Source organism: Acanthochromis polyacanthus, chromosome 7 (assembly GCF_021347895.1).
Source record: "Acanthochromis polyacanthus isolate Apoly-LR-REF ecotype Palm Island chromosome 7, KAUST_Apoly_ChrSc, whole genome shotgun sequence".
NCBI lineage: Eukaryota > Metazoa > Chordata > Actinopteri > Pomacentridae > Acanthochromis > Acanthochromis polyacanthus.
In genome coordinates this window covers 42390148-42402783 of record NC_067119.1, presented here as the reverse complement: position 1 = coordinate 42402783, position 12636 = coordinate 42390148, and the positions used below count along the sequence as shown (strand labels likewise).

At 45.0% G+C, this 12636-nt stretch overlaps 1 protein-coding gene across 2 annotated transcripts in view; it reads right to left on the bottom strand.

Moving 5' to 3' along the window:
• unc5db (unc-5 netrin receptor Db) overlaps positions 1–12636 on the bottom strand; it is a 292888-nt gene that overhangs the window by 86430 nt on the left and 193822 nt on the right. Inside the window, exons 8-10 of one of the 2 annotated variants that reach the window (XM_051951356.1) lie at positions 12428–12460; positions 10252–10437; positions 1721–2083 (exon numbers count right to left, since the gene is read on the bottom strand). In XM_051951356.1, the coding sequence (XP_051807316.1) occupies positions 1721–2083; positions 10252–10437; positions 12428–12460 (582 nt within the window). The remainder of the gene's footprint in view (positions 1–1720; positions 2084–10251; positions 10438–12427; positions 12461–12636) is intronic. The other variant, XM_051951357.1, reaches the window with a different exon arrangement.

Sequence of the window (12636 nt, the reverse complement as noted above, 5' to 3'; positions counted from 1 at the left end):
CTCTCCTCCTGTGCTAATTTTCTTCTTGAAGTAAGAAGAGATGTCTTGTCTTCTCTTCATGGTCTGCAAATTGAAACTAGAAAAACACTCACAGCACAGTACTCCACCAAGGCTGCTGAATTAATGTATTATTTACAACAGATGAAATCTTTAATAAAAAATGACCTTGTGCGGAGCACAGGCATGTGTTATGCATGTGCATGTTATGTATGGATACGAAACTGTGTGTAAATTACACTTATGAAGGTGTGTTGATCAGTTCATCACTTTTGGCAAGCTAGTGTTAAAATAACCGTTCCCTCAATGCTTTTATTTTGAAGACGTATTTTAATGTTGCAGGCTTTTATTTTGTCACCATCCCACCGGCACAGGAAGTGTTGTCTAAGAAGCAGTTTCTTGACATGACGAAGACGCTGTGAAAAAGTCCGAAAATTCACATAAAGATGACAGAAAACGATTCCACGCTGTTGCTGTCTTTTAAAGGATGTATTTAAACTTATAAACACCTAGCGGTTACAAGGTGTTACGGTGAAGAAATGAGGGAAGGACAGAAAGGTGAATCTGTGTTCAAATAAGGTTGACTGCTGAACTTAAGGTGTCTGGCTGGGGTTTGCTATGTGGCGTGGCCAAAATATGTGGCGGTCGGCAGGAATTGATGGGACTCAAACACTCAGTTTAATCATTTGTTCCTTGTATGATTTCCAGCTGATAAATCATGACCAATTTGTAGTAGGATCACAATCATGTGATGGTCAGCAGGTAGCAGACAGTGTTCACATCATGCTTACAGCTACACTGTGCAGGCTGCTATCACGTCCGCGTCCGTCTTTCACTTTTGAAGCTCTCGCGATCATGGCCTGGATGGAATAGTCCATTAATAAACGAAATGGGAGGGGTGTACACGGACACTTTATTTCTTTGTATTTTAGTTTGTTGTCTTTGTTTCCCATTTAAACATACAAATTTACTATTTAAAAACGCTATGGCTGGGGATCACTGTCCACAGGGTCCCGATTCCCAGCTGAATGGAGAGTGGGCTGCCGGTCTGGGGCCCCTGCAGTTGGAGGGGCCCCAGGCAGTTGCCTACCTTGCCTCTATTGTAAAACCGCCACTGGTACGCAGCACAAGGTCTGTTTTATTAAAGTTTTCATCAGTTGGAAATGATACGTCGACTGAGCAGCCTTGAGGAGCACTGTGCTCTCTGAGTGCTTTTCTAGTTGATTCTGTGTTTTACTTTTGCTTTTCTACATGCTGATGATGTCCTATTGGTGCAGTTTTCATTGTATTTTCAGAATACCATTTTGGTGAACCAGTAACAGTTTTTAACAGATACTTGACCAAAGTGAAAGCTGAGATGTGTGCAGACTTCTTAGGATCTGGTTGTAGGCAGTGTGCCGCCTTCTACTGTCTATTTTTTTTCCTTTAATGAAACGAATAAAAGATTGATGATGCTTTCATGACGCACACAGCAGAGAGTTTATGAGAACAAAAATCAGGGTGGAGGCTGAGAAGAACTAGTAGAAGATGCTGTGTGATGTTGAGACCGTGGAAAGGCTGCACCTAACGCTGAACAGATCTGCTTCTGATGGCTCATATAATGAGAATTTACTGCAGCCTCACATTATAAAGGAACACAGTGTGAGCAGGTTTCCATTAGACACACAAAATATGACAGAGTGCTTCTCCAGCTGAACCTGTGCTTTTATCCAGGTGAGCTCACCTGTGTTTGGAACAACCAGTCGCCCTCCAGGGTGTCCAAAAACGCCGGTGGTCCTCAGCTGCTCTTTGCAGGAGCTGAAGGGCCCGTTGAGGGTGAGCAAGCCCTTCTTCCGCCTGTCCACGGTGCTGCAGTAGTCCCGGCTCAGGTCCCGGGGGAAGGTCTCAGCGGGGCCTTTGGCGTGGAACTCTGCCCGCTCAGCCACGCCCAGGGAAACCATGAAGGAGCTCTGAACCTTGACCTTGATGTCAGGAAGCGGGTCGAAGAGCTCCTTGTCTGTGGCGTCCTGGAAGCAGAGGGGGGTGCTGTACGTCCGTCCCACCGTCAGGTCCGGCTGCATGGACGAGTTGAGCAGCAGCGGGTTGCCTACAGAGATGGAGATAACACAGCCACACCGTCACCTGAAAGCTCTGCTCACATGGGATCATATCATGCAGGAACTGGTTTAATTAATGAATCAAAGCCCAACCTCTGTGTTTCCTGAACAGCACTGACACAGGAGAATGAAATCCACTGCTGTCCCAGATACAGATAAACAAGGTCAAGAGTCTACTACTTCTTTTTTTCCTTATGTCTTGATTTAACAAATGAAAAGTGGAAATCTGAACATGTTTAAAAGCTGTACAACGTGCCAAAAAAAATCCTTTCATTTTATACGACAGAAGAAGATAAAAGGAGAAAGAAGATGTGCCACTCAGTGTGCATGGATTAAATCCTATCAGGGCTTCTGTCTGCAGTACAGTCGGTAGATTATGTTTTACAGAGTTGTCACTTTTCTCCAAAAGCAGATACAGTAGATATGAGATTAAAATCACCTTTAATCACCAGAATTAATGCTAGTTCCTGGTTGGACCCTGGTGACATTATCCCTATAGGTCAAACCAGGTTTAGGAGCCACATCTCTGGGCTCTCTCTCCTCAAATTTCTTGCAGCTGACCAGTGAAGCTCCAGCACCAATTAAACAGCATGTCTGGGCAGGCGACCAGAGCATCAGAGGTAAGGGAGCACAACCTGGACAGAAGGTCCAGGGCGTGGAGCCACGGTCGGAGTGTTAGATTTAATTACCAAGCACACACACAGCTTGATCTCCATAATCCATCTGCTGGAGTCAGCTCCTCTGGACAGCGAGCCGTCCTCCTGAAGGACAGCAGGGAGGCCAGCAGGGTGGAGGTGACTGCTCTGTAAATGAGCGGAGTGCTTCAGCTCCCAGTGTGGACCCAGCAGCCCGTGGAGGGAGGAGTGGGGTGTCTTCATCTGTGGCCATTAGATGTGACGACGCTGCCAAACGGAGCGAGGAGCGCCGCATCGATCTGGCAGACCAGCGTGGCCCTGGATGAGCCGTGCCAAGATAACGGTGAAGTCACTGAGTCCTTGCTGCCCAGCTGTTGCCTGGCGAGGGGTGCGAAGCGGGAGGCTAATGTTGTTTTATTTTTAGGGAAATCATTAATTATTGGGGGTGTGCTTTGTGATGAGCACTTTGGAGTGAGTTAGTTTAGATTTATTCTTTCAAAACACAACTTTTCCTCAACAGAATTATTCTTATATTAGAATGTGGAGTAAAAACAGCCGTTTATTCACATTAATGTAACTGTGCTGCTGTATGTATGCAGTGGAGCTCCACTAATCATTATCCTCATTACCTCACTACCGTTCTAAAGTTTGGGATCATCCAGATAACTCCCACTTTTATCCATGTGCTAACATAACTGCACAAGGATTTTCTACCATCAATGAGCCTTTCAGCACCATTAGCTAACACAATGTAGCATTAGAACACAGGAGTGATGGTTGCTGGAAATGTTCCTCTGTACCCCTATGGAGATATTCCATTAAAAATCAGCTGTTTACAGCTACAATAGTCATTTACCACATTAACTATGTCTACACTGGATTTAGCATTCATTTGGTGTTGTCTTTATTGAAAAATGCTTTTCTAAGGACTTTTCTAAGAGACCCCAGACTTTTGAAAGCACCAAACTAACTTAGTAAATGTCTGTGAAACAAACAGTCCCACTCGTACACACACACAGTAAACCCTATGCTCAGTACTCAGGATTGTTGGCCTGCCCCGGTGTTGGGCTGGTTGCCGTCCCTTCGGCGGGGCGCTCTGCCCTGTGTCTGGCTTCCCGGCTGCTTGGGGCCGTCGGCCCCCCTTGGGGGTGGGGGTGGGTGGGGTGTGGGTGGGTGGGGTGGTGGGGTGTGGGGGTTTGGTGGGGGCTGGGGCGGGCGGGGTTGGGGTTTGGGTGGCGGGTGGGTCCGCTTGCCCCGGGCTGCCTGGGCCGGTTCCGGCGTGCTGGGGGTGTTGGTAGCTTCGCCCTCTTGTCTTCGGGGTCCGTGTGGTACATGGTGGCCCCGGTTGCTCTCTGGGGGCGCTGCCCCGTGGCTCCTCGGCCTGTGGGGGGGTGCCCTGTCGGCTTGGCACTGCACTGCTGTGATGGCTGTTCTGGGCTTCGGGGTCTTTCACACTTGCATGTGCATGTTTGCTCAGGTCCCACCAGCTCCTGTCGAGTTCCGCTGTTGAGCAGTGATGGGACCCGCCGGAATGTGCTGAGACTCTCTCCAGAGTCTAATCTCAAACTAAACCCTCTCTCCTTTTCTCTAGTATCTTCCTCTAGTATCATCTGGCCTATTCCACTCTATACTAACATGACACCCACAACTATGGTGTTTAGTACTGTCTGGCTAATTATTCTTTCATTTATTTATTTATTTATTGTTTGTTTGGTTTTCTGTTCTCTTGTGTATGTGTTTGCTTTTTTGTCTTATTGATGGGTAATTATTAGTTGGGAATAGCACAACACCTGATATTCTTCAGATGTAATAGCATTGCTTGCTAGACCCTGTCCCTGTCCATCCCCTCTCGTCCTGTCCACCCCTTTGTTTCCCCTCACATCACCACTGAGGTGTAGCACTGCCCTCCCTGGCTCTTAAACAGGGTAATGTAATAAAAAGTGTCAGCTTAGCTTTCAGGGAGGGCTGGTGATGGTCACACGCATGCACCAAATAATAAGATATTTGGCTGCAAGACTAAAATATGCATTAATCTCATAAAGTGTTGACACCCCTTTCATGGAGTTAAACAATGAGAATAAATGCAGACAAAAAGAGAAAAAAAAAAAAAAAAAAGAACACAGGAGTGATGGTTGCTGGAAATGTTCCTCTGTACCCCTATGGAGATATTCCATTAAAAATCAGCTGTTTACAGCTACAATAGTCATTTACCACATTAACTATGTCTACACTGGATTTAGCATTCATTTGGTGTTGTCTTTATTGAAAAATGCTTTTCTAAGGACTTTTCTAAGAGACCCCAGACTTTTGAAAGCACCAAACTAACTTAGTAAATGTCTGTGAAACAAACAGTCCCACTCGTACACACACACAGTAAACCCTATGCTCAGTACTCAGGATTGTTTCAGCACTATTACTACTTATTTACTCATGGTAACGATGACTAAATTTATTTATGTTTTTATTATAAAGGAATAATGCTCAGATTACCCATATACATCCTTTATTTACATACTTTAAGGTGCTTATTTAAATGGATTATGTGATTTTGAGTCATGATTTGTCAGAGATATGGTTTCACTCAGGGAGGAGGAAGTGACCTCCAGAAACAGTGGATGTATTATGGTATGACAGATCCAGCTGTAGTTCTTCCTCCGCAGCCAATGGGCTTTGAGCGATGCTTAGTGGGGTTCCCTTTGTTGGAAGTAGGCCACGTAAACTTTAAATGATTTCATCAAAATCTGTTTCTGAATTAATTTGAGGAAGCTGAAGAAGAATCAGTCTGGCTGCTGAGTCTTCACTCATGTTAGATCTGCTAGGTTTAAAGTTTGTGGTGACTTTGGGATGTCAAGGGCGCTGCTGCTCTTCTGTTTGCTGCTGTGTTCTTGGCCGTTCTTCAGACTGACTGGGAACGAGTAAACTAGTGAACTAAAGAACGAGTGAACTAAAGTAAGCTGAGATAGACTCCAACCTCTATGACCCTAATGAGAATTCATAAGTGGTATATAGATGATAGATGGATGGATGGATGGATGGATGAAGGATGGATGGATGATGGAAGGATGGATGATGGATGTTGGATGATGATGGATGGATGGATGGATGATGGATGGATGATGGATAGATGGATGGATGGATGATGGATAGATGGATGGATGATGGATAGATGGATGCATGGATGGATGGATGGATGGATGATGGATGGATGCATGGATGGATGATGGATGGATGGATGGACGGTTGGATGGATGGATGGATGGATAGATGGATGATGGATAGATGGATGGATGGATGATGGATGGATACATGATGGATGGATGATGGATGGATGGATGGATGATGAATGGATGGATGGACAGATGGACGGACGGATGGATGGTTGGATGGATGGATGGATGGATGGACAGATGGATGGATGGATGGATGGTTGGATGGATGAATGGATGATGAATGGATGGATGGATGGATGGACGGATGGACAGTTGGATGGATGGATGGATGGATGGACAGATGGACGGATGGATGGATGGACAGTTGGATGGATGGATGGATGGATGGATGGACGGATGGATGGTAGGATGGATGGATGGACAGATGGATGGATGGACAGATGGATGGTTGGATGCATGGATGGATGGATGATGGGTGACGGACGGATGGATGGATGGACAGATGGATGGTTGGATGGATGGATGGATGGGTGATGGATGGATGGAAGATGGATGGATGGATGGACAGATGGATGGTTGGATGGATGAATGGATGGATGGATGGAAGATGGATGGATGGATGGATGGATGGTTGGATGGATGGAAGATGGATGGACGGATGATGGATGGATGGACAGATGGACGGATGGATGGATGGATGGTTGGATGGATGGATGATGGATAATGGATGGAGATTCTCCTTCACTAAATGTATTTGGGACTTATCAGGATTACGTTTCATGTCGACATACCTTTGCTGTTTATTTTATTGCTTTATTGTAGCTCCTTTTCAGCCAACCAATAATTTTGCAACGCACAAAAAATGTATTCACTGAACTCACAAAAATGTAGCAAACACCGATGTCTACAGTAATGTGTGTGATAATTCCTGTCTTGCATTTGGAAGAACTTCTGAAATGATTGTGGACCCATCTGTGGGTCGGACTGAGAAGACACCGTAGATGGTTGGTGCTCTAGTCTTCTACGTCACTAAGCTGAATGTGGAAGAACGTTCTTGGCTCCTGCTGCTCATCTGCACTGATGATGTTAGTTTTCAGGTAGGGAAACAGAAGATAGAAAACTCTGACAGGCTGGTCTTTGGCTAAACAGACACTGATCACAGGATAAAAACAAATCAACTGTCTATGTCCAGCCTGATGTCTGACTTATCACAGTAAACTGTACCTTACAGCGGTGCACATGTTGTGTTTGTTCTTCTGTAAAACCACAGCTGACAACATTTAGAATGACTGAGCTGTGTAACGTGGGATTATCTGAGGTCAGCATGGAACACAGACTGATTATGTTCATTTAGTTCTGTATGACTTCAGGATTAGCTGCAGCGTGTCATCAGGCTCTAGTTCATCACTTCTTCTTCTTGATCTTTAGAGCGACACGACTGATTCAATAAATGATGAGAACATTTAAGAAAATCATTCTCCCTCTATCACTTTAAATAATGACTTCTGCATAACATGAATTACAAAAGCTTGAAAAACTGACTTCTTCAGACACTGTTTTGATGAATTTCGGTTTACTGCCATTCATAATGACTGTTTTATTTTTTCAAAATGCATATTCAAAAGGGAATTTTGTATTTCTAAAGAACTATCAAATATAATGTTGGTTGATTTTGCGGCAAGAATGAAAATCCCAACCACAGGATCTCTGCTTTAAACTGCAGTCATTTCTGTGTATCAGAGGTACATATTTAGAAATTGTATCCATTAAAATAATCTCTACCGGCACTTAAATGACCTGGGTGAAGCTCTAGACTGTTGCTTTCTTTAGAACATGCAGATTTATGAAATCCTGCCTCTCTTTCCTCCTACAACCTCTGGCTGCAGCTTGAGCACACGAGCTCACCTGCTCTGCTCTAACACTGGAAAACTACTCTACACACTGAGCAATGGTAAACTGTAAATACAGGAGGTCCTCGGTTTACGACGTCCTCGACTTATGGCGTTCCATCGTTATGTCAGAACTGGTTCAGTGGAACTAGTTGTTGAGCGGAGCGGATGAATACGTTGTCACGCGGCGCTATAAGACGGCTTTGTTTACATTTGCCACCACATTGGATTATGCTACATTCACTCACTTCATTATGGATCCCAGCGCAAGTCAGACTTACAGTTTACATTTCTTACATTTTTTTTCCTACTGAGTTGTGTTCCACTGTGAGATAATGACTGTCGTTACTGTAGATGTACAAATATGTAAACTGATGCATGGAACGGCTTTGTTTATATTTTCACCGGATTTCCGACTTACAGTGAAAATCGACTTACGTCACACCATAGGAATGGAACTTTGACATAAGTCGAGGACCTCCTGTAATGAGAAGTTACATCTGTTGGAACCAGAATCCACTCCTGAAGAAGAATTATGATACAGGAAGCCCCCTGTTGGATTGGTTCCTTGGGTTGGTTAGGTACGAAATGCTGGAAGTCTGATTCTGTTTTTGAGACTATCATCAGTACATTACAGTTTGATGGTAGAAGTGCTCAGCCATGGAATTATTTCTGGTTATTTCATTCCTGATGAGTCTTCCAGCGTATAAAAATCACCACACTGACATCGTAACGAGGTAAAAATTGGATTTTCACCAGAAAGGCGTCATTAATGGTTTCACATTCAGCAAACGTTTTCTGTTGTCACTGCATACCAGTACTGCAAAAATAAAATAAAATAAAAACACGATTAAAAATATCTGTTTTCAAACATACTAAAAGCATGAATCTACTTGAAGCCAAACAGACAAACAGGGGGCATGCAGGCTGTCCCACCATCCCCATGTTCTGCATTATAGATGAAACAAAGTGTCGGCACATATGATCCAGAATAACATTTCCTATAATTGCTGCTAAGATGATGTTCCATAAAAAATGGATGAAAAGATGCATTTTTCATGTGTAAACAGTGGAGCAGTGACTGTGCAGACAGTGGAGCTCTCGGTCAGAGCTGCAGTGGACATCACCCCTCTGCGGCTGACATTCGATCACTGCTAAATTTTCTCCCCTCCAGTCGAGTGCAGAATGATCTGATTATCGCTTGAGTGTGCATCTTTAAGAATGGGGCGGCGAAAATGGAATGGCAGTGGTGAGATGAGAGAAGTTAATGAAATGTACCTCAGCTTGAATACCTTGAGGGATAGGTTTGGAATTGGGCCTCTGATTAAAAATCACTCAGAAGGAGAGGTAATGCAGAGAGACAGGGTCAGATCCAGAGACTCATTCTGCTCTGCGCCTTACAGCAGCACAGAGGCTTCCCAACGTATTCAAGAGCTCCTTTAAAGCATTACAGCTTTCTTCTCTTCTGGTGATTACTAGGCATAAAAGCTACTGATATACAATTAAAGCCATGCTTTGAGAAAACGTTCCCCTCTCTAATTTCCTCAAGTGTTTATGAAGAGGACGGTGGCATCACAGCACAAGTAGGCTAACATAAAACACCTCAACCACTTCCTACTAAACAAACTGGGGCTGCTCGAGGAGTGGAGGAAGCGAGTGTTCTACATTTCACAGGGAGCCTCGGCCTGGCCGATAGAGAGGGGACTGGAGAGGAGTGATTGTGGCCGGTGGAGGGCACAGCAGGCAGGCTGCAGGGAGAGCTGGCCTATTTAAACAGGATTGATGACCTGCTGAATGCAGACCCAGACCCCTCCTCCAAACCTCCTTTCCACCGCTTTCCTCACATCTTTCTGATCACGTGACGAGATGCGGGGGCTCGACCGACTCCCCAGGCCTCGGGGGAGCCGGGGGGCACAGTGTGGACTCCTGGCGGGGCGCTGTCACCACGGCGACCAGGATGGATCACCTGTCGCCGCGGTGACTATCACTTGCGCTAACCCAGAAGTGTCGGGGGCAGTAATATGGATGCCTGTAGCGAGGCTGGCCGGGACAGCCTCAGTCACAGCAGCAACACAAGTTATTGCTGTGACCAACAAAAATGGAATTGATGTTCACTGGTCCATACCGCTCACATTTATCCATCAGAGGCTTCGGCCAGGGTAATCTGATGGAGGAGATTGGTTGCCTGATAGTCAAATGTGTGGTCTGCAGGGAGAGGGTGGAGCAGCAGGGTGTCTATCACAGATTGATTATCTCCTGCTTCACAATAACAGAGGAGCAGGTCTGTCGGGGTAGAAGGACGGTCCTTTCAACGGATTATGGAGGTATAAATCCTCAGCAGACAGGGAGTCCACGTGCCATTTGGCCCGAAGCAAACAAATGCCATCAATCACATGGTGACCCTGCTGGAGAGGGTTTGGTGACGCTGTCAGCCATGCACATGTGCAACAGCACTCACTCTTACCTTGTCTGGTGGTCTTGAAGTTGAAGGACTGGAATCCCCCGGTGAGAGCCGAGGAGTCGATGACGTCCACGCCGTACTCGCTGTGGTTCTTCCTGTACAGCATGACGGCCACCACGAGGATGGCCACAGCGATGATGCCGGCTCCAAGGCCGGAGTACAGAGCCACGTCATTGGAGCTGTCCATACCTGGAAGACAGAAGGAACAGCAGCCACATGACTTCTCATGGAAAACTCACATAATGACCAGAGTCTGCACAGAGAAAACTATGAGAAGCCTTAAAGCAGCTCAAAACATGAGATAAGATAAATAAAGCTTTATTAATCCTGAAGGAGATTCTTCTGCTACAGATTTCTCAGAAAAACAACAACATGGCAACATAAGAAATGTCTACAAGTAGAAAAGCAGTAAGCTGAGGTAAAACTGAGTGAATGTCCATTTCTACAGCACAAATTCAATATTAGTCAAATGCTAAATCTTCTTTCAAATACTCGCCATCAGTGGTAAAGGAGAAAAACATCTTTTGTATTTTCAGCTGCTGGGCTGCAAATGTGAAAAAAATCTATATCATTTTTTGTGGCTGCAGAGGGAGCTACAAGTATAAAAAATGAAATAAAAAATCAGTGTGTGTGGAGTGGAAGCAGTAGACCTGTTCTGGTCTGCCTGATGCCGATAGCTCATGGCTACATTAGCTAACTATAACACACCTGGATCTATACCTGAACTGTGGGCCGCCAGAATTAAAAAACAACAACAAAACAGCTCTCTCTGGTAGTGCTGCATTGATGTGGATAATTTCATTTTCCTCTACAGTGCTAACAAGGTGGAGCATTGATTGAAGTTACTGTCAAAAGTCAGTGTTACTTCACATTAAGAGCTAAATCTATAAAGGAAAGGCAGAAACACGCGTTCAACCTGAAAATCATTCAGTGAAACAAAGTGCAATGACTTCTGCTTTTACAAATGAATAAATGCTGCAGAAATGCCTATTGGGCTATTATGTTAGAATGTAGAGCATGGAAATGCGTTCTTCTGATATTTCTTTAGTAGCAGGATCTGTTCTTTTTGCTCTGATGAAGGCAGCTCTGCCAAATAAGTGAAAGGAGACTTCTGAAGTGTTGCACATAAAGAGCGTCGTCTTTGTTGTATTAATGAAGACCCACAGACAGTGAAGATGAAGGAGATCAGTGGAGACAATACTGTTATTATGGAAATGTTCAAGTACAACCACAGGCAAGAGTTCCAGCGTGTTCCACTGTTCCCAGCATGGAAATGAAACAAGAAGGATGGAGAGTAGTAAGACGCAGCAGCCCATCGGTCTTTCCTCTCTATGCTACATTGTGCACCACAGATAGGAATAAATGAACATGTTCAGCCGTTACTCTAAACTGTTACATATCACACTCAAGCTGCTAACATGGAGGGTGATTAGCCTAACTGCCTTTAGACCCACTGGTCTATAGCCAATGGCTGTGATGGATATCTCACAGTGAAGGCAATCACAGCCCATGTGGTGAGGGCCGTGGTCAACGTTCATCACGAGAACCAATCATAGACAAATTAATTTGGAGTATTCTAGCAGCTTAATCCACTCCCCATTCAATCATTCACGCTGTCCTTAAAGCCTGCAAAGATAGCATTTAGGCATGACTTCTACTCTGTAGTGGGAAGCTAATGAAAGCACTACAGTAGCAGCTGACAATCACTTAGCCGGGCTAACTCTGGCGAGTGATTGAAAGCCGCCACAGGAATGCGAGGACAGCGCCGTAAATTGGTCAAATTAGCTCGTTTGCAATGATTACAGCCCATTAATCTTCCACAACATAGCACATGTTCACTTGTCACAACCAATACATCTCCTGGCTCAAAGTGGAAACACAGCTGTGATGTCACAGCTGTCATAAAAGTCGGGCGCTGAATGATGACATGAATGTGTAATGAGCGTTTGCTGGGTTAACACAGGAGTCTCAGAGATCAAGGTGAACTAAATGGCTGTAATTCATGGTGTTCCCACATCACGTACTGACTGAATGCTAAGGACTCTCACTCGTCTCTTTTTCTGCTAACTTCCAGCCTGTATCATCTCTTGCCCCCAGACTTCAGGGCATATTACATATTAGTGGCAGGTGGGGGTGCAGGGGAGTAGAAGATGAAAGAAATCCACAGAGGAAGACTCACTTTGAGGTTTAACGTCATGTAGCAGCTTTCGATCTGCAAAGACAGAGAGATAGAATAAGACAAAGAGGAGAGAAAGTGGTGATTAAAGTCCGAGCCTCTGAAGTGACTAACAAGTGTGGTCTGAAACCAAAGCCTGAGTGGAGGGAAGCTCTTCTGCTGACGCTGCTCACAGGCGGTACACAGGATCTGATAACGGCCAGGAAGGCATC